The following is a 24,108-nucleotide window of genomic DNA, read 5'->3' on the forward strand; positions in this document are numbered from 1 at the left end:
TATGGGAGTGGTCTGTTGATGACAGCAACGGCCACTGACGAGAAAAACACTCACTGCCAAAGCAAATTGAAGGACGAATAAAACACACATTTTGCACCCAAGAGTTTCGAAATGCATCTTCTAACGCTGATCCTTGGAGCTGTGATTCTACACCAAGGCAAGTGTTTTATTATATTTCATTATAATTGATTTCTTGAAGTGATTGCATTTTTATTATTCAAAACATTTGAGTTTTTGCATTTAGAGAACATTATGTAAAAGTGCTTCCTCATTGTGCTTTTGATTTTTTGTGTTTGCTGTTGTGCACCTAAAGTGACACTGTCTTTATTATGGAAATGAACAATTTTACTTAAAAATATGAAAAATTTTTGGTCAATTGAGAAACTTAATTACCTCTTAATAACACATGTAACATGTCTATTATCAGTCTCCACCCTGAAATGTAATAGGTGTATACCACCAAATCCAGATAACTGTGAAGAAGCTCAGTGCATTTCAAGCGCTTATCTTTGTGGTGCCCTCAAATTCACCTCATTCGCAGGTATGCTCATTTTTATTATTCGTTTTTTTCATTCATTTCATTGGTTAAGTTCACACAAGAAAGTGACAGCTTTGTTCCAGGTGATATGCAAATCGGGCAAACCCGCATGAGAGCGTGTCTTTCGCCGGAAGAATGTGTCGAGAACTCAGTCAACTTTGGAATGACCAGAATCGTGATTTCCAGCAATTGTTGCACCTCGGACCTGTGCAACACCCAACAGGCCCCTGGTAACTGCTGTCTATTGTTATTTGCCGTGGAGACCAGATCTTCATTTTTGTTCTAATGAGACACATTTTAACGCATTTTAACACACATTTAATTTCATCTAAAAACCCAATGCACTTACAAATCCAATCCTCATCTTCATCCTTTGTCTCCATGACAGAGCCCAAGAAGGCTGACAAAAATGGTAAAAGCTGCTATCATTGCATTGAAAAAGATTGCACGTCCACTGCACACTGTAGGGGGAATGAGGACCAGTGCATCTCAAAATCAGGTAGGAACACTTCCACAACCTCCAGTAGATGGGATGGATTCAAACTGCAGGCTCTCCCTAATAAGACTTTGTCTCTCAGTGGACAGGGGAGAGGGCATGGAGATCAGCAAGGGCTGCGCTACCAGTCAGGTTTGCGACATTTTGAACAATCCACACCTGAAGTCGGTCATCGGTGGAGAAATCAAATGCTGCCAAGGTGACTTCTGCAACAGCGCCAGCAGCACGAGCGCCAGCCTCCTGCTGCTGGCGGCGCCGCTGGTCTCTTTGGTCCTGTTCACTTAACTCCATTACTGGTTGGTTCCTCTGCTTATCTGCGCAAGGCCTCACGGTGCTCACGCCCCCTCCCAGTTGCTCGAAATCTATTAGTCACATGGTGAACAGTTTCGCAAACAAGTTGTGGGAAATCGAATCAAAATGTAATCATATTGAATTTGCTAAAAGGAAAAAAACAAATCAGTAGGCTTTGCATCGTGTGATGTTCACTAACTTGTTTGGCCAGATGCTTCAGTAGGATTGTGTTTAAATTTTAGATAATACAAACTATATTGAACAAGTGCTTTGCCTCTCTCACTTCCTCGTCTCACACGTCCAGTGTGCAGTAGGCGGTGACTTTTAAAAAATATTTTTATGCTGAATATAGTCCTTTGATTGAAATTATAGAATGTTTTGAATGTGTTTCTGAAAATAAGATACATCGGAATAGATAAAAAGTGTGAGTCTTATTGCAAAAATGTTTTTTATTTGTTATTTGTGTATGTATATAAACATCAAGTGTAATGTATTTGTAAGACAGGAAACCAAAATTGGTTTACATCCTGATCACAATGTCAATTTGTATAATGAGAAGCAGGATAGAGATTTTTTTTCTCCCTATAACTAAATTGTAATAAACAGCTTATTATCCTCAAGAAAAACAAAACTCTATGTACCAAATTTCATCCTGAATCCTGACTCTAATATTTCACTAAAAGCAGAGGGAATACACAAATTAGCATCTGAATTACTACTTGTATTCATATTAAGTTCCCTGTCTGTAAATGTTGCATTATTTTGCACCCAAATACATTAAACACAGTGTGAAAATGTTTGTTGAAAGTCTAATTGACAATTGATTTGCAGTTTTGTTGTTACAAACACGGCTCCTTTCCCCCTTTGCCATTTCGCACCCACACGTGCCTTTTATGATATGACCACTGTGAATTAATACAAACATTAACAGCCATTTGGACTTGATGAGGTGAGTAATGTGTTCACAAAAGGTCAGCAAATACAAAGTTGATTTTGGCAGAATTGAAGTTGACCATCTATTATGTTGTTAAATGCTGGGGGTGAACTGGGCCCGACGTCGTCGTGCCATGGTGTGGAAAATGTCACATGACCAGCGCCCACTGCAGGTGTTTAGGTGAGAGAAAGCCACCAGGGACAAAGAAAGTAGTTTCTACTGGTAGGTAGAACATGAAAAGGTTTCGTATGTGTGTTTTTATAGTGGCGAAAGCACTCTTCTTCCTCTTTTTAATCTATTCATTTTGAACCATTTGGGCCTTTCACACATCAAGATAGGAGCACCTGTGCCACAGCGGAAAAAAAAGACCCCTGCTTTTTACTTCACAGTTTACCAGATCAGAAACAAAACAAAACTTCAGTTGTTTGTTGAAACAGAGAAGGAGAGTGGCGTGGCGTGGCGTGGCGTGGCGTGGCGTGGCGTGGCGTGGCGTGGCGTGGCGTGGCGTGGCGTGAGGATGGACAGCGTTATTTCTTGGTGTGATGGCAGAAATTGACGGTGGAGGCGTTGTTCCTGTGGAACGAGGGGCGCAAGATCAGGTTCTGTGCTAAACAGACACTTTGTGTATAAACATGTCTGGGACACAGTGTAACACTTACAAATACTCGACAGAGACATTGTCATGGTACCTGCAAAGACAACACATGCATTTAGTTTTATGCGTTTTAATGTTTTACACGATGCCCCTTTAAGTATTTTAAACTACAGATAGAAGATATTTGGTAGGAACAGAATATTATTTCACTCAGTCCCAATTTGCAGGAGGGAACTGCCCCTCTTTAACTTTCTTCACTGACTCCTAAAGATTCAGTTCCTCCTTCTTGCAAGAATAAACTGTCATTTAATATTCTAAGATCTTCATTCTCACGGTGACTTTTTTTTAGATTCCAGAAACAGAAGTCAATGAAGGAAAGCAGTAATATTAATGAAATACCTAGGTTTTCTGTCGTTCTGCCAGTTGACACGACTTTCTGCTCTGTGGAAATAAAGTGCAGAATATCGATAAGAGTGTTACATTAATAAGTCAGAGCAACAGTTTGTTAGATTTGTGAGTTCCTCCAAAATAAAGAGGGCTGCATCACAAAAGGCCCTGCTACTCAACAGCCCAAACATTTTTGCAGGCACAACACAAAAATTTATTTTTTACAAAAAATTGTTTTCATTTTTAAGATTAAGATAAAAAAAAAAAAAAAAAAAAAAAAACTTCCATTTGAAGTGCACGCGTAACAACGTTAACTTGTTGATCATCTGTGTTTCAGAAAAACTCAGTGATGGCCTCATTGTTTACGCCATACTTCTCACGTGCAGCTTTAACAGCTCATTTTATTTTGAACAAATTAAACTCATTGCATCTTCAAGAAATGTTCTAAAAGGAATGTTTACTGTTGGGTTGCTCTTACCGAGAAAACCTCTTCCACAAGGATCTCCTGTAGAGAAAAAATAAAAACAGCATCCACTTACAGTTGTGTTCTTCTGGACGTCTCGTTTCTTAAGCAAAGAACTAAACAAGTTACATAAGTTAGAAAAGAAATAAGTCACCTTTTTTCTGGTCGTGGAGGTCTGTCATTGCGTTCACGGTAACTCCTGGACAGGCTTTGTTACAAGTACATTATAGTGAAAAACAGTAAATTGGTCATTCTAATTAGGATAATATGGGATGGATAAAAATTTTCCTCACCCTGCTAATCTTTCCATGAGAGATCTCCTGTAAAAGTTGGAGAGAGACAGTCACTGATTGCTTCTGTATTTTGAGTTAACCTTCATATTTTCTTTCACTGACTTTAAACAGAGTCTAACAGTCTTACTCTGTTATCAACGGGACATGTTTTGTTTTTTTACTTGAAGCTGGATATCAGTTATCGTGTTTACAATGTTTGGACATTGCAGGGTTCTATTCACCTTTTCTCCGGTCTTGCTGGTGGTTTCTGCAGGTTCTTCCTGTTGTGAAAGGCCGGAGGCAGAGCATTAATTTCCATATATTTTGTCTTTTACATCCAACACCAGGATCAAATCAACACCATGATGAACACATTGCAAGTTCACACTACCTTTTCTTAAATATGACTCCCCCACAGACAACAGCTAAAATGATTCCAATGATGACAGGGATACTAATGTGCAGCGAGGTCCTCAGCTTGTGTGTCAACGTTCCTGTTAAATGAGGACACATCTTTATAGTTGGTACAAATCTGCAAAATAAAATGATTGACTTAAAGTCAATCATTTTTAACTGCTCATAACTGCTGATCCAATTTGCTGACCCTTGACAGTCAGTGTGAGCGTGCTGGCTTGTTGCTTGCCACGCCAGAATGTGGCAGTACAGGTCAGAGGTTTCACCCCGTCTCCTCCCTCAGCCATAAAAGTTATCAGGGATGTCATTTGCCACACGCCCCGTAATATCTGGGTGTGTCCGACCTCACTGGTGAGGTTAGGAACGTTCCATGAGAAGTCAGGTGGATGTGATGCGCATGTGTGCGTCACCGAACATGAGACATTAATCGTCGAACCAGCGTCAACTTCAGCCGGAACTTGGCTCATCACTGGTTTTTCAGGAGAAGCTGAACGCGTGGAATTGGAAGCAAAAATCTTTAGTTAGTGAGGATTCTGCCTGGTGAATATCTCGGGATAATTAGACCAGGTTGACGGGCAATTGATACCTTTCATAACAATAAATACACAGCTTGTATTGAAACTGTACTTGTCCTTTCCCTTTTCTGCGTGGAAACAGAAGGGCCCGCTGTCAAAAGGCTTAATGTCATCGATCTCCAACGAACACTCTCCTTGGCTCAGATCCTGTGGCATTTTGGTACGGCCCTTGAAATGGTCGACCACGTAACTCTTGCCATTATGGTAAACAACGCCCCCATTGATTTTCGACCACATGCCACGACTGAGGATGACGGAGCTCTGGAAGCTGCATGGGATCAGCACGCAGGAGCGGGTCAGGGCAGAAAACCTAAAAGGAACGTCAGCCTCCAGCAAGTGGACGGCTTCAAGGGCAGAAACGGGTCAGGACTTTGCACAAAGCATCACAAACACGTCTGTTTTCAGTGCCGCGATACATACAGCCAGTGCCATCGTCCTGATAAAACAGATCTTCAAAGGGTCTTTCATATTCTGGGGGGGAAACAATAATTTGTCATTAATTTTTCATGGAATATACAGCATATATACTGGAATGCTTCGGTACTGCAAGTAGTGACATTAAACATCTCTCTGTCGTTGCAAGTACTTCAAAACGTTGCAATCTGTCCTAATACCCACTTTTGACGATAATAGTCGAGGAGTCTGAGGTCATTCCAGAGAGAAACTGAGCTGTGCATGTCAATGATTTGCCGTCATCCTCCAGCGATCCAATGAAGGTCAGGTTTGATACAGTCTGATAAGTCTGATTCAAGAGTTCATTTGTACGACTTGAACTCTGCAGGTCTTTGTAGTTCCACTCAATAGTCGGCAAGTTTTTCTTGCACTCGTAGAGAACAGAGCAAATCACACTCTTTGCGCGACCCTCGGTGACATCACCGGGAGGCTCAGTCATTGTGATTTTCTGGTAGGGACCTGAGCAGAAATGTGATCATTCAGCATGTGTCTCCACTTTAGATTCTAATAGGAACAAGAGATGAAATTCATTCTACTCACATTCAACATTTAGTTTGACATTACTTGTGGATTCCTGACCACCAGGGTAGCTGACAGTACATTCAACACTCTGGTCTTCCTCTCGTACAGTCCAGATTCGCTCCACTTTTCTTTCCCACGTCTTGTCAGACAATTGGGTGTTGATAGTTGTATCTGCTCCAGGTATACCTTTTATGGTCAAAGTCGGCGGCGATGACACACATGTGTGTTGTACACTGCAGGTCACCATGCTCTGCTCTCCCACCCTGGGAATTCCAGTGATGCTAAGCTGCGGTTTATCTGCATTGTCTACAAAATCAAAGAAGGTAGTCGTCATTCATTCCATACTCTGGATAAAAGACAATAAATGTAACAGTCATGGTCTTTTTCACCTACCAGAAACAATAAGTTGAGTGGTTTTATCATATAAGTTTTGACCCTCAGTGTGGTAAACGGTTATAGGGTTCTTGTCCACCCAGGGGTAAAGCCTTTCCTGATTGTGGGACATCTCCAGTCTCTCAATTTTGAGACTGCAATTTTGAGTCTCAACAGATCCAACAACTGTTGTAATTCTTCTGAATTTAGCGATCACACCCTGTGTTTCACCATACACAGGCAGGTTCTGATTACCTTGGAGCGAGTACCACTTAATACGAAGACCAGCAGGTTGGCTGACTGTGTAAGTAAATTGACAAGGAATAATGATACACGAGCCTCTCATGCCTGTGATGCTGCGTGGCGTGGTGAAGGACCATTTAAGAAAGCGCATATTTCCTGTAATGACAATACTTGCACATCAAAAATTTAAAAACCTTGACACTATACTGTGGTATGCAAAGCTAGGCTACGCTACACTACACTATCGTATACTAACATATGCTATACTATACTATAAGATTATTTGTGATAGCTTAATGCACAATATTACTCTTGTACTGTAAACTGTACTCTGCTATTTTACACTATAGAAGCTTATACTATGTGATACAATACTGTACTTTGCCAGGTCTTGCTATACTATGTTACACTAATACCTTATGCGTAGTAATACTATCTACTACACCATAATATACTATATTTAACCTTATTAGTAATATATATATATATTATCTACATTATCTATTCTATCCTATACCAGATCACAGTTTAATGTTTGTGAAATGAAAAAGATCAAACTTACTCTTGACCCGTAGCCTGACACTCTTGTCTTGTGTCTGACCATCAGCGAATGGGAATCGTGCGTTGCACGTCAAATATCTTCCATCGTCATTGGCTAATGCGGTAAATGTCAGTGTGGAGACATATTTCATCGGGGGGTTTTTCGTATTTAAAATATCAGTGGAGACTGGCATGCTATCACGATTCCATGTGATAGTGGGCGTATGTTTTGCACACGTATACGAGGCTGTGCAGGTCACTTTGGTTGGCTGCCCTTCCTTAAATTCATCAGGGGAATCGACAATCAAGGGCAGAAAGACACCTAGGACACAGATAGTTACAGTTACTAGGTCAGCATATGGGGAAACCATAAATTTGGACGCATATTATTTACAATCTGCATTCAACTGTAGGTTGGCGGTTTCTTCAAGACGACCATGATGTTTCACGGTGCATTGCACAGTTTGATGGTCTATCGATATGATCATGGTGGCCGTCAAGGTGGTTTTGGATGTGCCATCGGACATGAAGCTGTGGGCAACACTTTGGCTTTTTAATGCTATGTTTAGATGAAGAGTTGGTGGCATTGTTGGACAGGTATGTTCAACACTGCACTTTACTGTCACAGTCTGTCCAACAATCATGTTTCCGGCGATCATAATATGTGGCTTTTTTGCTCTGTCTTAAAAAGAAGAAACATTAATTAATTATCAAAACATGGTAACTTAGGAAAATATCTTTGCAAACTCTTCATAACTTACCTATCACTTCTATTGTTACAGTTTTATCAGAGAATCGATATGTGCTCGCTCCAACATGTTCTGGATCTACCCAAGGATAAATCACCTGATTGTGGTCACTAAGCGTCACTGGGTAGATTTGCAGGCTGCACTCTTTGCCATTTTTATGCATAGAAGCTATGCTAGTCTTTCCTCTAAATATGGCAATGACGCTCTCTGGGTACCAGCGGTCATGAACCAAAGGATATGTAGCCCACGCATACTGGTACCAAACTACACGGTTTGGATTGCGAGGTGGATAGGAGTCGTAGTCAAAACTGCAAGGTATGACAAGGCAGGAGTTCAGCAGTCCTTTGACGTTGCTTGGCACGTTTACGTGCCAAGCATGGGAAACAAAGAGAAGAAATCCTGCAAGAAACAACATTAATTTTTTTTTTTTTTTTGTTGTTACTAAAGCATGAGTAATTTGTATATTAATAAAAACTGTAAAGCAGTACCTAGAAAACAGAGGCACTGAAGGAAACGGTTAACCCCAGGCATCCTGCTGATTGCATCCCAAACCTAAAATGTGATATTAACCAATCAGCCAAATCATGAGAAGCATCTGTAGTCCAATTAACTTCCCGACATTCATGCAGGCGCTGCTCGACACACATTGTAATTCCAAGCTAAGCGATCTCTCTTGTTAAAAAAAAAAAAAAAAAGAAACACAATGAATTATTTTGTCTTTGACCAAAGCTTTCCTTACTAGAAAACATTGCTTGAACAAGGAAACTCACCTGTCCAGTCAGTGGGTCACAAATTACAGCAGATCACAGAAGCGTGTCAGGCTGGAGAAAAAGTTTGTATTTCAATTCCTTTCGAAGGGTTAGCTGGTACCTGATGTGCAAAAGGGGAAGTAGAGTAGACAAGAAGGTTGCAGCCTGTCTGTATATTAAGAGAATCAAGTTTGATGGAGGAATCTCAAAGGTATAAAAGAAACAGCGGAGGGAGCATGGCGTTATATTTGTGCATCTATTTTGAGCGAGCGATTATATTTTCTGAGCATTCATTCATTCATTTTCTATACCCGCTTCTTCCCGAGCTCAGGGTCACGGGGGTCTGCTGGAGCCTATCCCAGCTGTCATAGGGCAAAGGCAGGGTGACACCCTGGACAATGGTGCTCGAGCAGCCCAGTTCTGATTTTGTGCTACTCCATCTCCTCTTTTTCTCCAACAGCTACTTATATGTGATAAACTGATATATGATTTGATAAATAAATAAAAAATAAAATACTGACCGAAGTTTGTGATGAGTCAAGCCTTTATCTGGTCGGTGTCCGTCTCACGTGAGCGTCTTCGTTTTTGTTTTTTGTTTTTTTGTTGTTTTTGTTGTTGTTGTCGTTTTTTCCCTCTGGTAAACGTAACTAGTGATTTCATTGGTGGATAGACAGTCAATCAGAGTGTATTTCGGTAAGCTCTCTGAGTAGTTTGTGTTGTGGCACAATCGCTAGTTGAGCGCGCGGAGAAGACAACCCGAGCGCGCAGAGAGTTTTGAGCGAGAGGAGGGGGAGGGGGTGAGGAGCGAGCGAGTGAAGTGGGCTGCTCGAGCACCATGGAAAGAGTTTGTGAGCGAACATTTGGATGAACATAACATGCAAACTCGTATAAGGCGCTCAGAATCAATTTGTGCTTGCAAAATTAAAAGTTTTATGCGCTCAAAATTTATAATTGTGTGCTCAGAAAAAAAATCGCTCGCTCAAAATAGATGCACAAATATAACGCCATAAGAAAGGCGGTCTTCCATCTGAGCACAGAGGAAAGCGCAACTTGTCTTGTTTTAGATCAAAAGCACTGAAGTGCAACATTCAAACCCAAGTTTGTCTGCTGTGTTTTTCCACAGTCAACTCCTACATTAAACCTCTGACATCAAACAAGAATCAAAATAAGAACAATAGAAAAGTGTTCTTCAATCAGATTTACTGAAATTAATTAACAAGAAGCAGAAGCCACTTAATTAATTATCTAAAATAAAATATAAAATTTCCCTCTTACTTATTATCATGCTTGTTTTAGCTGAAAAACAAAATAATGTTAATGTTAAAAATTGTAATAATCTAATGTAACACAGAAAATAAAATACTACATTCAGAAATATTTTACATTTTAAAATATGAACTCAACTTTTGATGACTTTTGATTATCTAAAATAAATATTTAACATTTTTTTAGACAGGGAAACTCTTTAATGTAAAGAGAAATGTGTCCTTAATTCTGCTGGCATATGAGTCAGAATCAAGTAAAACATATATATTTTCGTCTTTCAAGGGTAAAGAAAAAATACATCAATCAAAAGACAGAAATAGAACAGAATGTTCAATAACATTTTAGTCATAAATGCAACTATTCAAGAATGTGTGAAACTGATTGAAAATTATCTTTAAAAGAACTTACAGAAAAATTCTAATGAGTTTTTATCTTTGAGATTGAAAACAATTTACCTTTGGGCTGATGTCTGATCCAACACCTTCATTACAACTCACGAAACACACGTTAAAGAACCTCCCTTGGAAGGAGGAGCTCACCAGAGCCAGTGGCAGCACTTTTATGAAATACAAATTGGTTCTTAGAAGATTTCTACTCACCTGAAAATTCCACTACTTATTTAAATATGCTACTACTTTTTTTGAATAGACAAAAATAACACGAAAAACCTCAAAAGTTTTCCCTCACTAAAAATAAAGGAATCAATATCTATGAGGCAATGTTATGTATATTCATTTTATTTATTTATCTTCAGCCATTCAAACATCAGACAAGATTGTAACACCAACAAATGTTTCACTCATTCTTCTCATGTTTAACAAAAGTGACTGCTTGACGGAACTTGGATCACAAGGTCAGGGTAAAATGTAGAGGATGAAGATTTGTTTTATTTTTAGAGGTTTCCATAAATGTTGAGGTCGGCAGTGTTGACGTACTCGTCATCGTCGTCTTGTTGCTCCTGTGGGACATTCAGAAGTCAGAAATTCTTCACTCATTGACAGTATAATCTGCTGCCATTTTGAGGAATCATTTTAATACCTCTTGGCTGCTGTGAAATGTTCGCTGACTGGGGCCGACAAATGGCATCATTTCAACAGAAAAAGAAAGAAAAAGAATGATGTTAGAGATACATCTGCAGTCTAAATAATAATATTCACAGTTTGCGAATTGACTGTGGGCAAGTACCTCTTGGGCGATGGGAAACGAGACTTGGAAAATTTCTGGTTGTCGCTGGATGCAAGATGAACACCTCTGTGCCTTTAAAATATATATATATATATTTTTTTTTTAATCAAATATTATGTCACTAAGCAGTTGGAGAAATAGGTATAAATTAAATGATCAGGTGTTGCGTAAAAATGAAATGCATAATTAACTGAAACGTAACCAAGTGATGAAGAGTTCCTTTAAACAGACCTTCTGCTTTTAAAAAGAAGAACTGAAACTATGCAAAAGTTATGTTCTGATTATTAATAAAATATCTTATCAGGAACATCTGCGTAGTCTGATAGTCATTTGCATCTCTGGGTAAAATGCCAGCTACAGTAAAAGAGTAAGAGAACTTTTTGCCTTTCATTATGTTGAGAAGCTCCAGTGACAGTGGGAATCCTGAAAGTTAAACGTAACAAAAAATGAAAATAACATGCTACAGTGTCCTGTGTGTTCACCAAATAACTGCACTTACAATTAATGTATACCATGGTAAAAAAAATAAATAAATAAATAAATCCAGGACTTTTCTCACCTGCGGGACAACCTGGACAGTCGGTTCCACATACTGCATGTGGGAGATATGTGGAGAAGAGTGTCAATAAAGGCAAATAACACTTTATTTGTATTAGTTCCATCGTACATTAAGTGACTGTCCACAATATTTACCTGCCTTCCTGACTTTGGAGCTCTGTGATGCGTCTCCTTAAACAAACAAGAGACCATTTGTTATACACGGCTCTAAATCTTCGCCAAACCTCTGAAATACCCAAAAGCTCCTGTCTGTGCTCGTCTTACTTGTATTTTTTAACCATGATGAAGCAGAACACTCCAAAGACACCAGCAGTGACGACGGCCACCACCACGGGGATGATGATGTTGTTATGATTTTGTTTACCTACGGACGGAAAGAAAGCACGTTTCACAAGAGCAAGAGACAAGCAAAGTGGCTCTTCAAGGTCCAGTCCAGTCTCACGCTTCACGTAGAGCTTGTGGGACGCCGAAGACTTCAATCCACCCTGGAAATTGGCTGTGCAGATGATGTCGCTGCGGTCGTCCTCCTCCTTGGGAATGATGGTCAGGATGGACACCACCTCACAGTCGCCCTGCACGCATGGTTTGTGCACCTCCTTGGCTTTGTCTCTGTTCCATGTGAGCTGAGGCGCGTTGGATGGGCAGGTGTGGCGGATGGAACAGGTGAGGGTGTATGGCTGATCCTCCACGGCCTCGTTGAAAATGCTCATCAAAGGTTTATTGGTATCATCTATGGATTTGAAGGGCAGGGACAGCAGGCCAATGTTGAATTTGAGGAGTAGGAGGGTGTTGGAAATGACAGAAGAAGGAAGTTGTGACATACAGAGGATATGGAATTGGACACAATTTGTCTCCTTCTCTAGTTGATACGTGGTGAAACAGTACTGGCCAGCGTCATGCTCAGCAATTGCCATCATTTCCAAGGTGCAGTTGGTTTGACCCAGGTGCCCCAACAGCTTTGTGCGGCCCTTGAACTTATCGTCCACTCTTGATTCGTCCTCGTCATACACCACCTCTTTTATCTTTGTTTTTGGATGGTACCAGATCCCCTTGAGACTGGAACTGTCAAAGTTCTCCTCGAGAGGTGTGAATGAACAGGGAATCACGACACAGGATGTTCTCAGGGCATTTAGGGATCTTGGAACCTTGATCTTGACCTCAGTAAATACTGGGCTGCATATGACTGAACAGAAGAGAAATTAAGTTGTTTTTTTTTAAATATTTTTTGCCTTGTGAAGCATTTAAAGAGAAACAAGATGACTGGCTTACCGGCGCAGAAGAGGCAGAGTGCCATCACCTCTTTCTGTTTGTCCATACTCTTCTGTTGCTTTTCATTAAACCCCAAATCTGCAAAGTTATACAACAGTTATACAGTTTTACAAAAGTTGCCCAGGCACTGTCAATACAGAATGTCAAAAGGTTGATGTTGCACAAGTTATCACTGAAAATGTCTCAGAAGAAACATCCTTTTCTAGTTACAATTTCAACATACACTAGATAAATATTTTAATAGATGTGACTCATTCATGTAATTGGTTCTAAAAGGGATGCAAAGCAATGTCACTTACCTCCCAACTGAATGCAATTCAAAACAGTCAAAAAAGAATACATGTGAAAGACAAACAATGGTGAACACAAACCAGACAAGTCTCACGAGTGAAATGAAATTATTTCACCGACTGCTGACTTGATCTTCTCGTGCAGATTATTTCTTCAGCTTGGATGTCTATCCAAATTCAAACACTCACCCAAAGCCTAAACCAAATCCTAACCCTATATTGAAAAGTTACCTGAAAGTTGTTAAAACTCTGTCGAATAAGACATGTGCAAAATAGAAAAACCGTCTCACCAAAAATCTGAAAACCTTCAGCTTCAATGTGTCTTCCTGTTCTTGTGGGAGGGATGAAAGCAGATGTTCAGAGTGGGAGTGGTTTAGTTTCTGTGCTGTCTCCTTTATTATCATGTTCTTATTCTTACCCATTCACACACACACACACACACACACATATATATATATATATATATGTGTGTGTGTGTGTGTGTGTGTGTGTGTGTGTGTATATATACACACACATATATATATATATATATATGTGTGTGTGTGTGTGTGTGTGTGTGTGTGTGTATAACAATAAATATATCAATTTACTGTTATCAGATGTCATCAAATTTGATTTTCGTTTTTTGACTAGATTAGACTAGATTAGACTAGACTAGAACTTTATATTGTGTATTCAGGCGGTGACGACGTCAGGCTCGCTCTGCTATTGACAGGAACTGGCCTCACAGGACTGAGACGTCAGGTCAACTCTCCCTTGTGGCCGGCCTCATAAATAAAGTGTTCCAAGAAAAAAAGAAATAAGGTAAAGGTAAACGCCAGTGAGGTAAACGTAGAACGAGGATTTTATCAACAACAGAAAAACCAGTCACGAAGGATCTAATCTGTGAACTCAAGACAATCCACTCAGAAGGAGGGACGAAACTAAAACAATCTGACAGGCAAGATAACACAACTCTCTCTCTCTCTCTCTCTCTCTCTCTCTCTCTCTCTCTCTCTCTCTCTCTCTCTCTCTCTCTCTCACTCTCTCTCCCTCCCCCACACCAACTGAGACTCGGTATCACTGCTTTTACCCACCTTGCCCGATTGTAGATTGGCACCAGCCAATTCCCAAGTGGGAAGATGATCGGTGGAGGGTTGAATTGAAGCAAAGCCCAGGTTGCGTCTGAAGAAGTTCCATGCACTTGCAAGGGCCCGCTACACGGAGCTAGTTGGTCACCAGAGCGACGACGGCCGTGTTCCACGTGCCGCGAGGTCCTTTTTGAGGTTACTGCAGATGATGAAACCAAAAGTGACAAGTCTGCAGGTTTGCAATGCATGAAAAAGTAAGTGAGGTGTCAGGCAAGTGGTTTCTTTCTAGGCAACAGGTCAGGAAGTGAGACCCTTCTTGCTTGAAAAAGAAAAAAAAAAAGAAAAAGTACAACGTGGGAAGGCAGGTCTTTCAATCCAGAGGAAGGGTATGAATCAGTCCAGCAAATACAAAAGCACACTAGTTGCTGTGCAGATGGTGCACATCCTTTTCATCAGGTCGTCTTCAAACACCGACTGAGGGCAGGAACCCTGCTTTTGCATCTCTGAATCCATGTTGCAAAAAATATTAATGTAGAGTAAATGCCCCTTTAAGTTTTCAGAAAATACTTTTTCTTAAAAAAGTTCTCAAATTTCTTCTCAAGAAAAATCTCAAGTCAAAGAGGTAGGCAAAACTTTATAGTAAGTACACATTTTCAGCATGAGTCAAGTGTTGGTAAATAATGTATTAGTCATTAATTTATAGAGCATCTCTTCTGGATTTATAGACAATAGTAGATAATTTATAAGCACAGTTCCTTACTGGATTACGCTTAGGCTAACCCTAATCCATATAGTTTATAAATTACGAATGCACAATCAATAAACACATATTAAAAAAAATTGGGAGGGAGGTGAAAAGGAACTGAAAGTGTATCGTGTATCGTTTTATATATATATATATATATATATATATATATATATATATATATATATATATATATATATATATTATATATATATATATATATATATATATATATATATATATATATATATATACATATATATATATATATATATATATATATATATATATATAGTAAACTTCAGTGTGGCAATTTGCTTTTTGTGTGTTTTTAAGGTTTAAAACTTCAGCTACAATGTTCTTGTATTTATTATTTCATGAAGCTGGATTTTTAACATTCAGTGACTGAGGCAGAAGGGATGAGACCTAATACATTTAAACTTCTTCCCATTTTTCCCTAATATGCAAACAGAATCAATTCTAAATTTGTTTACATAAATGCTTGCGTGAAATTAAAGTCACTTTTGAAATTCAACCTACCACCTAGCACCGTTAGTTCTTCATATTGTTCATGGCATATTTTGCACTTTCGGCGAGTCTCTGTCAAGAATAACTTTGACTGACATGAGGGAAAATGCAGTAAAATATATGAAATATCAAACCCTCCATCGGATCCCGCATCACCCTTTGAATTCAAGCAATTGTGTAAATGGAAAAAAAAAAACTATGAAGCAGCTTAGTTTGTCTGTTTGTTTGTTGTTTCTTCCATGGGAAGACTCGTCAATCTGAGAGTTTGAGTGAAGTGCACATTGAGACAGTGGAAAATGGGAGTGGAAACTTCCCATTATATGGGGAAATGTCTGAGTCACAGCGCAACACTGGAAATGTTTCTCACTGTATTTGCAGTTTGGACGCAAGGGGTGACAAGATGGCTTCTTTAAAATGGACTCTGATATTTTTGTACCTTCGATTCAACGGTATGTTCCTGCTTCTGCACTCGTTAACATTGCCACCCTGCATTAACATTGAGAACATTGAGATTTTTTTTGATCAATTATTTTAGGATTTGTACTTTTGTCATTATATTTTCCAAGGGCATGCTTGAAACCAGAACCATATGTGTCTTCTGCATTCATTTCAGTTTCTCATCCATCTTGGACCATTGATGCACCCTCCTCAGTTAAAGGTCTCCTTGGATCCTGCGTGGTGATCCCCTGCTCATATGACTTCCCAGATCCTGGGAAGAAACTTGATAAATTCACAGGGATGTGGCTGGACGATGCAAAACACCACATCGTTCACACAGCCGGTTCCAATGTATTGCCACAGTATCTTAACAGGACCAAGCTGACAGGAAACCTAAGTCTCAAAAAGTGTTCACTGAAAATTGATCCCCTTCAACAAAGTGACCAGGGCCCATTTGCCTTCAGGATTGAAATCGCCACGTTCGACAACTTTTCTTACTACAATGGAAAAGTGTCAATCACCACGTTAAGTAAGTATCAAGTCTTTTATTATGATGTTGTTGTTTTTTTTTATTAATTGTGATTGCTTTTTCTTTGTACCTCTTTGAATTATTGATAAGTGTGTGTTGTGGGTCAGTAAGAGATAGCATGAAGAACCCTAATGATAGTCTTTTGTGCATTTCACTATTTAACTTTGGATCCAATTAGATCAAAAACACCATTTCACATGTGTAAAATCATCAAACAAAAACAGAAACTGGTAAGAATAATGTTACAATTAGTTAATTTAGGTTTAAGTTCCACCTTACCAACAGTCATTTGCACTTCCTTATTTGCACCACTGAAACTTGTAAGGAGTTCTTAAAATAGAGCTCCCATTAGAGGCTTGCACGCCTCGTGAAGGTCCCACACTTCTGAATCAACAGCACAAACTCACTACATCATCGACGTGAATGTGTAATTAAAGAAAGGAAAAACGAGGGACAATCAGGGAGTATGTACGTATGTGAACTTAACTGACAAAAATAAATCGGATGAAGGCACCATAAAAAAAGATCAGGGTCACAAAGGCATGTGGCAGCGTTATTTCCACGTGAACAAAGCAGGAAATACTGGAAATAAATCAAGGAAATAGAACTTTGGTTTGTACCTTCTTTTGTTTTATTTTGGTTTCCACCTGGGTCAGCTTTTCTTGATCAAATATGGTTGCACTTAATATTATACCTTAAACAGGTGTTTAGTCAGGTGGCTTCACTTAAAATAATTTATATCTAAATGGTCTGCTCGTAAACTCTCCCCCATGAACGTTGTTACTGTTGCAGGTGATCCAGATCCCATCCATTTGTCCATAAAAGAGGAGGAGGCGACAGGTGCGCAGACGGCGTCCTGCTCAGTGCTTCACTCCTGCCCCATTTCTCCTCCCGTCCTCAAGTGGAACCACCCCGGAGAGAAACTAGTGCAGACGCAGACGCTCGAGGGCGGCCAGTTTATGGTGACGTCAGATCTTACCTTTCACCCGACTAGAGTCGACCACAACAAGACTCTGAGGTGCAGCGTGAAGTACCACGGGGGGCTGCATCGGCATGCGGAAAAGGTTATAAATGTCAAATGTGAGTGTCTGTGCCCGGTGGTTGATTTCACTCTAAACTGCAAATGTGCACGCATGTCAGTGTGATCGCATTTGGCGTGTCGTGTCTTAGAATTATATATTTATTTTAATGTTTATTTAACAGGGGCGATACGTACAACATTGCCACAAGAAAGGGAAAATGAGATAGACGAGATAGAAAGACATCTAGCTTCAGCTAATTTGCAGTTCCTGGTCATGCGTTTAGAATACAATGAGATATACTGAAAACAAAATGACTCGCAAAATACCTATAACCTCTCTGCTCAAGTCAAATGGCAGATTGGAAATCGTGGTGGTTAATATTGTGGGTCATGAGGAGATGTGATATTTTGTTTCCTTTCTTTTATCCTGACGTCGTGCATCCTCTGCTGTGCTTTCTTTTTTCTTTTTTTTTTTGCAAAGGGGTTACAATTCAGGAGGCCAAGTTGGAATTGTAAGAGTAGCAGGCTGTGTTAAGGACATTCACATGCAATCCTGGTCCATTTGTTATTTTAGTTTAGCCCCGGATTTATTAAGTCACCATATGCATTGCCTGAGAAGAGCAGCAATGGAAATATAAATCCAATATTTGTGCCTTGTATGAAATATTTCATGAACTGTGGAACCTATAGTTTAAATCATGTATATCTAAATAAAAATAATGAAAAGGGTTCACCAATCTTTGGGCTTTTAGGAAGGGAAAATTGATAGAGGTACATTCTCTGGCTGGGTGCAGATGCTCCGGTGAACGTGGAGGTCGAGCACCAGCCGACGGTGAGGGAAGGTGAATCTGTGCGGATGACCTGCTCCGGTGACGCTCACCCTGCGGTGAGCAGTTACGAGTGGTACGATGGCAATGGAGCCCGACTGCACACAAGACAAGAATTTGTGCTGCAGAATGTCTCCAGACACCAGAGTGCACTGTACTGTACTGCCAGTAACACAGAAGGACGCGGCAAATCAAGTCCTGTCCTTCTGAATGTGTTGTGTAAGTCCACCCGAAGGCCGAAGCGTCATAAAACACAATGCCACAAACAATCAGACCTTCCGCACTTTTTCCGCTTTTGCTTTTCCAGATGCACCTGATGTTCAAGCCAATTCCTCCTGCCTCTTGGAGGTGGCGATGACGACCATGAAGTGCGAGTGCATCGTTGACTCCAACCCACCAAGCACAGTCCAATTCATGCTCGCCGACAGAGTCGTGCCCAGCACCGAGCTGCAGGTCCGAGGCTCCATCACCACCGGGACTCTGGAGGTCGGCCTGCGACTGCACACGCTTGTCACCTGTCTGGCAAACAACACGCAGGGCGCCGCCAGTCACAGCATTCCTCTTGACAGTAAGGCTTCTGATCTTTCTTGACATGGAATTCTCCACAGCTCACGTCATGCTGTCATCAGTCAAACGTGCGACTGAGTGTTTTTCCTCTGGACAGATACGTTGCTCATACTCATCATTGCCGTCGGAGTCGGCGTGCTCTTCATTCTTCTGCTCATTGTCGGTGCTTTCATACATTGGTGAGTTGAGATTTAAAATGTATAGTTATTAGTGGCAAATGAAACCACAGCTGTATTTTAATGACTTCACACAACCAACACTTAACACATACACACCCACACACATATATATGTATATATATATATATATATATATATATGTATATATATATATACATATGTGTGTGTGTGTGGGTGTGGGTGTGGGTGTGCGTGTGGGTGTGTGTGTGTTGTGTGTTGGTTGTGTGAAGTCATTAAAATACAGCTGTGGTTTTAATACCTAGAGTGGTTCCACGTATCATCTCCTGGAAAGTTGATTTATTTTTGAGTTTGTTTTGGGGTTGTTGTTTTTTGTTTTTTTCATTTTCTTGAAGTAGAAGAAAAATAAAGTTTCAACTGGCCTTTTTTTTTTAACTTTTTAAACTGTGGTTTGCATTGCTGGGTTTCAGTGATAAAATACCTCTGCTTTTCCAGTAGGAGGCGAACTCGAGCTACATCTGTACCTCACCTCAGACCAGACAACGTGGATCTCGCTGGGTAGCACAGCATTCAAATTTAAAGTTAGGGTCCATATAACAACAACCCTTATGTTTTCTTTTTTATCTTCTTTCTGTTCTCAGCGTAGAGAAGAATTGTCCCAATGACCAGCTTTGCACAAAGGCCTGTGCTTGTGATGAACCTGTGTATGGCAATGTGCCGGTGTGTAGGTTTTTCTTGGTTCATTTCTTATTTCCCTGTATGTGGAAATATATAAACATGATTTGAAATCTAATTTTCTGTGCAGGGCAACTGCAATGAACCAGTGTATGCCAACATGTTTGACTGAATCCATCAGTGGAGGTCCAGCTGATCGAAGGAATTCATGGAAATACAACACACACACACACACACACACACACACACCTATTTATGTATGCGTGTGTATATATAGGTGTGTGTGTGTGTGTGTGTGTGTGTGTATTCTCCTGTGTATGTCTGTGTAGTAGCGCTTTTAGCATCAGACCTTTCTTTCAAAGAGCAAAAACTGCAAGTTAGAATGATGATGATGAAATGTCACTTTTCAGTTTCCTCGTTTTCAGTGTGACTGATTGGACATTTTGCTTATGTTAGTTATCAGCTAAAAAACAAAAAAAAGGGGGGGGGGGGTTAGATATTTTGCACATTGTCTCATCTTCTCGCGGCATTACAACACAGATGTACCGAGCCAGTGAGGGTCTCACAACGGTTCTGTCACATGGCAAAAGCACTTTTAAAAAGATACTCAACTCATTTTAGGGACACTGACACCATCTTAGAAAGCAGAATGAAGGGGAAGTTTACTGAGTGGAAACTCCCTTGAGTTGACAAAAAAAAATAGTCAATAATTCAAAGGGGAAGCTGAACACGATAAAAAAAAACTTTACTGAACAAATCACATGATTACAGTTTGTTAGAACAACAAAAAATACAAGATATCTATATTTATGTCCCATGAAGAATAACTGACGCAAGTTCAAACCATCGTCTGAAATAGACTGGACTTTAGCTGCAGCATCCTGTCAGCATTTGATTGTTGACATTTTCATATATACTTTCAGCATGAGCGGTTTTTTGACTCATCTGTTCTGGGGATACCTGCAAAGAAAAGTTTGGGTTACTTGAAGTTTAATTTATGGACTTCAAACAGAACTACGGATCAGCAGTTGGTTCTTAGTTTTATCTCTGTCGGCTGCAGAATGCAGATAAATTATTCATTTTCCACAGTCACATTTTTCATGGTCAGCTTGTCTTTTCATATGACGATGTGTTTTATGTGTTTTTAGAGGATGAAATGAAGTCAGACCTCCACGTTGATGTAGATAGGCTCGTTGATTTCCTGCACTTCCGAAAACATTTTATTCTCCTGTTCTTGAGAAGTGTCTCCTCTGAAAAGACAAAACAACACCAGGTTGAGGAAGAAAGGATCAGAAATGGCCCTTTTATCCTTGAACCCACAGCATTCAATTATCTAAAAACAGAAACCTTTTAAATGATTTTGCTTTTTCTAGAATGATGTTTTCGTGTTTTGCCTTGTTTTTATTTTTCTTTGTAATCCTGAAACAAACCTCTTGGCTTGGTTTGACAATGTTCTGGTAACATTGGCACAATGTCTTGAATTGTCCCTGGTCACAGCGAACTTCCTAAGGAAGGAGGACGGAAATAGAAAAGTAAAATGAAAACTATTGCTTTTAGCATGATGTGTTATGACATGTTTAAGTGTGCGTTTCACGAGAGAGCCTCACAACCAAAAGAACACTTGCTCTCTGAAATAAACATGCTTAGTGCTACCTTTTGCGTTTCAGTCTCAAAAATAATCCACCGGCTAAAAAAATAGCCAGAAGTGTGACTGGTACCAAAGTGGCCACACAAGCAATGGTGATTGTCCATTCAAGACTTGCCTCTGTGAACAGAATAAATGTGAGCTGGTGAGGGAATTTGATAACACAGTTTTGCGTCAACGTAAAACTAAAGTAATAATAGTGCTCATATTTTTCAGATAAAAATGGAGGAAGTACCTCGATTTGACTTTTATCAGCTGGATTTGGAAAAGTGTGCACTTTTGTTATGAGGCAAACATGCATGGTATAAACTGAGACATCACTGAAATCCTCACCAGACAGAGTAATGTTGACAATGTGTTCTTTAAAACTGTATTGCGATCCATTTACACTGATTGTCAGATAAATCTGTAGGTCCTCCTCCCCGATGTTTTGGATCATGAGGCTGCAGTTTCCTTGGTACTTGTTTCCAATGAGCTTTGTTTTCCCTCTGTACCTCTCCAGCACTTCTGAATCATTGGCATGAAAAACAAATTCTTCTCCTTTGGGTTTCCTCCAGTAAACTTTGACATTGTCAGGGTTGAGATGCGACGGAAAGGTAAAAGAACACTGTATGATCACGTCTGAGCCCAGTGTGGCGTAAATGTGCCTCGTCACATTGATACTCCAGCCTTCACCTGCGTGAATAACAAAGCCAAGCAGTTTGTGCATCAAGATTAATGTGACGAGATGACAAAACGTTGGAAAAGCAAAAGTGCAACACATCACTCACCTTTTGTTCTGGGCAGAAGAGTCAGTATGAGACCAAGAGCAATAATAAGTCCTGGCAGCTTCATCTCATCGAAGCAGATCTCTACTAAGCTGTTTCCAACAGTGGGCAGTTTCAAATCAGCATATATTACGGACAACTTAAAGATGTCTGTTATTGTTGAGTTAGTACTCACATCAAGAAGGTCCCCAAGGAGCACCGCAGACTTTCTCTTCGGTCTTTATTAGAAGCCAGTATTGACAGTGAATTTTTTTGGAGGAGCTTTCTGTTGCTCGGCCGTGACCAACTAAAGAAGAAGGAAGTGAACTGCGAAAGATAAAGAGTGGTCACAGCGCTCGCTATGACTTAAGAAAAATCATTGCTGTGTGAGCATTGAAGAGTGTGTCCGATGGATTCATAGTTAAGTATAAATAGTAAAGTTCTAGTCAAGTTAGATTCCCCTTGATCTTCCCTTGTCCATTTTCAAGCAGAATTTAAGAATTATTTTTTGTCCAAACAAAAAGCTGTGTAACGCAGCAGTTAATCTGCTACATGATCTGATTACATACTTACTGTACAACCGTATTGCCATAACATACTTTATTGTACAGTATTGTTATATATTTTTTTAATTTAATAATCCCACACATTTAAGTACACACAATACTGTTGAGAAAATCAGAAGGAACATAAAAATATACTTATGGGCTGTGTGCCACTATTGACATGCATGTTAAAAATGCATGTCAGACTCAGAACCTGCACAGAAAATATTTACACCTCACTACGTGCCTATAACAATATAAACATAACTTGAACAATCGGCAGCGTAGTTCAGAGGATCGTGGGGGGCCAGTCTACGGGCTGAAACTATTTTTACATCATATCAAAATCGTCATGAAAATATTTCAGCATAACCACTGTGCCCAGCATTAAACCCATAAGAGTTGTGCTGTCTTACCGAAAACTATTTTTGACCAGATGTCAATTGACCACTTGTCATTTCTTTCTCTGCTTTCAGTATAACATTGGCGCACTTATTTATTTTTAGCTTTAACAATCACCAGCACATGCAAACCCACTAAGTGTGTACAAATGTGAGAGTACGCATAGCCTGCTTCGCAACTTGAGGTGACCATTCTGTTGTCCTTTTAAAACATGGGTGGTTTGACAGGAGGAAGTGACAGCCTCACACTCCAGTCTAAGTGTGTAATCGCCTGCTGTGTATTACTGACTAAGGCCGAACTAGAAGCTGAGACGTGCTTCCACTCATGATTCAGAATGTTAGAAACTGTATTTTGTTCACATCTACTGCGTTGAAGTGAAATGACAAGTTAAGATTCAATTTGGGGAAAGATCTTCCTCAGTAGTCTAGGCCTATTGCAGCTTGACTGACAGTGAGTTGTTCCTAACTGTGAGCATTATGAAAGAGGGTTTCAGAGTCTATAGTATTACATTAACTGAGAGTTTCACTGACTCCCCTGACCACTCCCCAAAAGACAGATAGATAGATAGATAGATAGATAGATAGATAGATCATTTAGCACTGTAACTATAAACATAGGAAGAATTGAAATACCAAACGTAAAGTGAACTTCTTAGTTTTTCTGTCTAAAACTTAAGTAGGTGTGGCCAAATTTGGTATAGTATTAATTGTCAGAATAGCATAACCAAAAAGCCATATATAGGCACGTGATCAGCAGTGAGTCTGGGGTCAGGGGTCCGAGGTAAGCTTGTCAACTTCTCTTTTCTAATGATGTCCCATCTGCAACGATCAGATATTTGTAGCATGCTTGGTAAAACTGAGAAGTGTGAGAGATCTCGAAAGAAAAATGCGCAACCTCACAATTATTTAAATCTGTTTGTCCGTCCGCTGAGTCGTCGGAGTGGATCAGCGAAGGAGCAACAGGCCGAGAACGTTCGGAGAAGTCTCGGCAGAGACCCGTGGCTGCTTAGTGCTGCTGGAGCCACTAGATGGCGTGAGAGATGCTCTCTAATCCACTGTGAACTTTGGCACCG

General features: G+C 40.0%; 4 protein-coding genes and 1 long non-coding RNA gene across 15 annotated transcripts; 2 read left to right on the plus strand and 3 right to left on the minus strand.

The window, feature by feature from the left end:
- LOC142888258 (uncharacterized) lies at positions 1-2,124 on the plus strand. Its single transcript, XM_076026412.1, has 5 exons — positions 1-157; positions 428-541; positions 622-768; positions 927-1,037; positions 1,117-2,124. The coding sequence occupies exons 1-5, from the start codon at positions 112-114 to the stop codon at positions 1,317-1,319; spliced, it is 621 nt and encodes a 206-aa protein (XP_075882527.1). The 5' UTR covers positions 1-111; the 3' UTR covers positions 1,320-2,124.
- On the minus strand, positions 828-10,339 carry LOC142888052 (uncharacterized). Of its 7 annotated transcripts, XM_076026063.1 has the most exons (21): positions 10,315-10,337; positions 8,615-8,714; positions 8,333-8,396; positions 7,857-8,243; positions 7,490-7,777; positions 7,118-7,417; positions 6,334-6,711; positions 5,959-6,246; positions 5,584-5,877; positions 5,386-5,436; positions 4,977-5,309; positions 4,581-4,877; positions 4,368-4,470; positions 4,219-4,257; positions 3,998-4,024; positions 3,859-3,912; positions 3,720-3,746; positions 3,254-3,295; positions 2,919-2,948; positions 2,776-2,832; positions 828-2,745 (listed from the first exon to the last, which is right to left on the minus strand). In XM_076026063.1, the coding sequence occupies exons 3-20, from the start codon at positions 8,373-8,375 to the stop codon at positions 2,787-2,789; spliced, it is 3,027 nt and encodes a 1,008-aa protein (XP_075882178.1). In that variant the 5' UTR covers positions 8,376-8,396; positions 8,615-8,714; positions 10,315-10,337; the 3' UTR covers positions 828-2,745; positions 2,776-2,786. The 7 variants fall into 7 exon arrangements, 6 of the variants coding, with proteins under 6 accessions (XP_075882178.1, XP_075882171.1, XP_075882185.1 ...); XM_076026056.1 differs by having other exon boundaries at positions 828-2,832; XM_076026070.1 differs by lacking the exon at positions 3,254-3,295 and having other exon boundaries at positions 828-2,832; positions 10,315-10,338.
- Positions 10,340-10,575: 236 nt separating this feature from the next.
- Positions 10,576-14,256, minus strand: LOC142888196 (myelin-associated glycoprotein-like). 3 transcript variants are annotated; one of them, XM_076026286.1, is made up of 10 exons: positions 14,238-14,256; positions 12,872-12,949; positions 12,426-12,785; positions 11,867-12,332; positions 11,738-11,773; positions 11,604-11,636; positions 11,429-11,467; positions 11,045-11,116; positions 10,898-10,925; positions 10,576-10,817 (listed from the first exon to the last, which is right to left on the minus strand). In XM_076026286.1, exons 2-10 carry the CDS (start codon positions 12,915-12,917, stop codon positions 10,752-10,754), a joined length of 1,146 nt encoding a protein of 381 aa, XP_075882401.1. In that variant the 5' UTR covers positions 12,918-12,949; positions 14,238-14,256; the 3' UTR covers positions 10,576-10,751. The 3 variants fall into 3 exon arrangements, with proteins under 3 accessions (XP_075882401.1, XP_075882409.1, XP_075882419.1); XM_076026294.1 differs by lacking the exon at positions 11,429-11,467; XM_076026304.1 differs by lacking the exons at positions 10,576-10,817; positions 10,898-10,925; positions 11,045-11,116; positions 11,429-11,467 and having other exon boundaries at positions 11,600-11,636; positions 11,867-11,966; positions 12,045-12,332.
- A 1,017-nt stretch (positions 14,257-15,273) lies between these two features.
- Positions 15,274-21,350, plus strand: LOC142888143 (B-cell receptor CD22). Of its 2 annotated transcripts, none has more exons than XM_076026195.1 (9): positions 15,274-15,953; positions 16,118-16,471; positions 17,264-17,551; positions 18,287-18,538; positions 18,627-18,887; positions 18,984-19,065; positions 19,519-19,581; positions 19,665-19,743; positions 19,829-21,350. In XM_076026195.1, the coding sequence occupies exons 1-9, from the start codon at positions 15,833-15,835 to the stop codon at positions 19,868-19,870; spliced, it is 1,542 nt and encodes a 513-aa protein (XP_075882310.1). In that variant the 5' UTR covers positions 15,274-15,832; the 3' UTR covers positions 19,871-21,350. The 2 variants fall into 2 exon arrangements, with proteins under 2 accessions (XP_075882310.1, XP_075882320.1); XM_076026205.1 differs by having other exon boundaries at positions 19,522-19,581.
- On the minus strand, positions 20,427-23,178 carry LOC142888266 (uncharacterized). 2 transcript variants are annotated; one of them, XR_012926670.1, is made up of 6 exons: positions 23,051-23,178; positions 22,114-22,396; positions 21,677-22,018; positions 21,352-21,463; positions 20,867-21,203; positions 20,427-20,658 (listed from the first exon to the last, which is right to left on the minus strand). It is a non-coding gene; the product is annotated as an uncharacterized LOC142888266 (long non-coding RNA). The 2 variants fall into 2 exon arrangements; XR_012926671.1 differs by having other exon boundaries at positions 20,867-20,948; positions 23,051-23,175.
- Between the last annotated feature and the right edge of the window lie 930 nt (positions 23,179-24,108).

Source organism: Nelusetta ayraudi, unplaced genomic scaffold (assembly GCF_046127955.1).
Source record: "Nelusetta ayraudi isolate G7.1 ecotype Tasmania unplaced genomic scaffold, CSIRO-AGI_Nayr_v1 ptg000003l, whole genome shotgun sequence".
In the NCBI taxonomy this organism is placed as follows: domain Eukaryota; kingdom Metazoa; phylum Chordata; class Actinopteri; order Tetraodontiformes; family Monacanthidae; genus Nelusetta; species Nelusetta ayraudi.

Excerpts from the sequence above, each read along its gene's own strand:
- LOC142888258 (XM_076026412.1), top strand. The coding sequence starts at position 112 with ATGCATCTTCTAACGCTGATCCTTGGAGCTGTGATTCTACACCAAG. Across the intron at positions 542-621 it reads CAAATTCACCTCATTCGCAG|GTGATATGCAAATCGGGCAA; the intron begins GTATGCTCATTT and ends GCTTTGTTCCAG. Across the intron at positions 769-926 it reads CAACACCCAACAGGCCCCTG|AGCCCAAGAAGGCTGACAAA; the intron begins GTAACTGCTGTC and ends TCTCCATGACAG.
- LOC142888052 (XM_076026063.1), bottom strand. The coding sequence starts at position 8,375 with ATGCCTGGGGTTAACCGTTTCCTTCAGTGCCTCTGTTTTCTAG. Across the intron at positions 3,913-3,997 it reads CTCATGGAAAGATTAGCAGG|CCTGTCCAGGAGTTACCGTG; the intron begins GTGAGGAAAATT and ends CTTGTAACAAAG. Across the intron at positions 3,296-3,719 it reads TTGTGGAAGAGGTTTTCTCG|AGCAGAAAGTCGTGTCAACT; the intron begins GTAAGAGCAACC and ends TTATTTCCACAG.
- LOC142888196 (XM_076026286.1), bottom strand. The coding sequence starts at position 12,917 with ATGGACAAACAGAAAGAGGTGATGGCACTCTGCCTCTTCTGCGCCG. Across the intron at positions 11,468-11,603 it reads CTGTCCAGGTTGTCCCGCAG|GATTCCCACTGTCACTGGAG; the intron begins GTGAGAAAAGTC and ends TTTAACTTTCAG. Across the intron at positions 10,926-11,044 it reads CGTTTCCCATCGCCCAAGAG|TCAGCGAACATTTCACAGCA; the intron begins GTACTTGCCCAC and ends TGTCGGCCCCAG.
- LOC142888143 (XM_076026195.1), top strand. The coding sequence starts at position 15,833 with ATGTCTGAGTCACAGCGCAACACTGGAAATGTTTCTCACTGTATTTGC. Across the intron at positions 18,539-18,626 it reads TGTCCTTCTGAATGTGTTGT|ATGCACCTGATGTTCAAGCC; the intron begins GTAAGTCCACCC and ends TTGCTTTTCCAG. Across the intron at positions 18,888-18,983 it reads TCACAGCATTCCTCTTGACA|ATACGTTGCTCATACTCATC; the intron begins GTAAGGCTTCTG and ends TCCTCTGGACAG.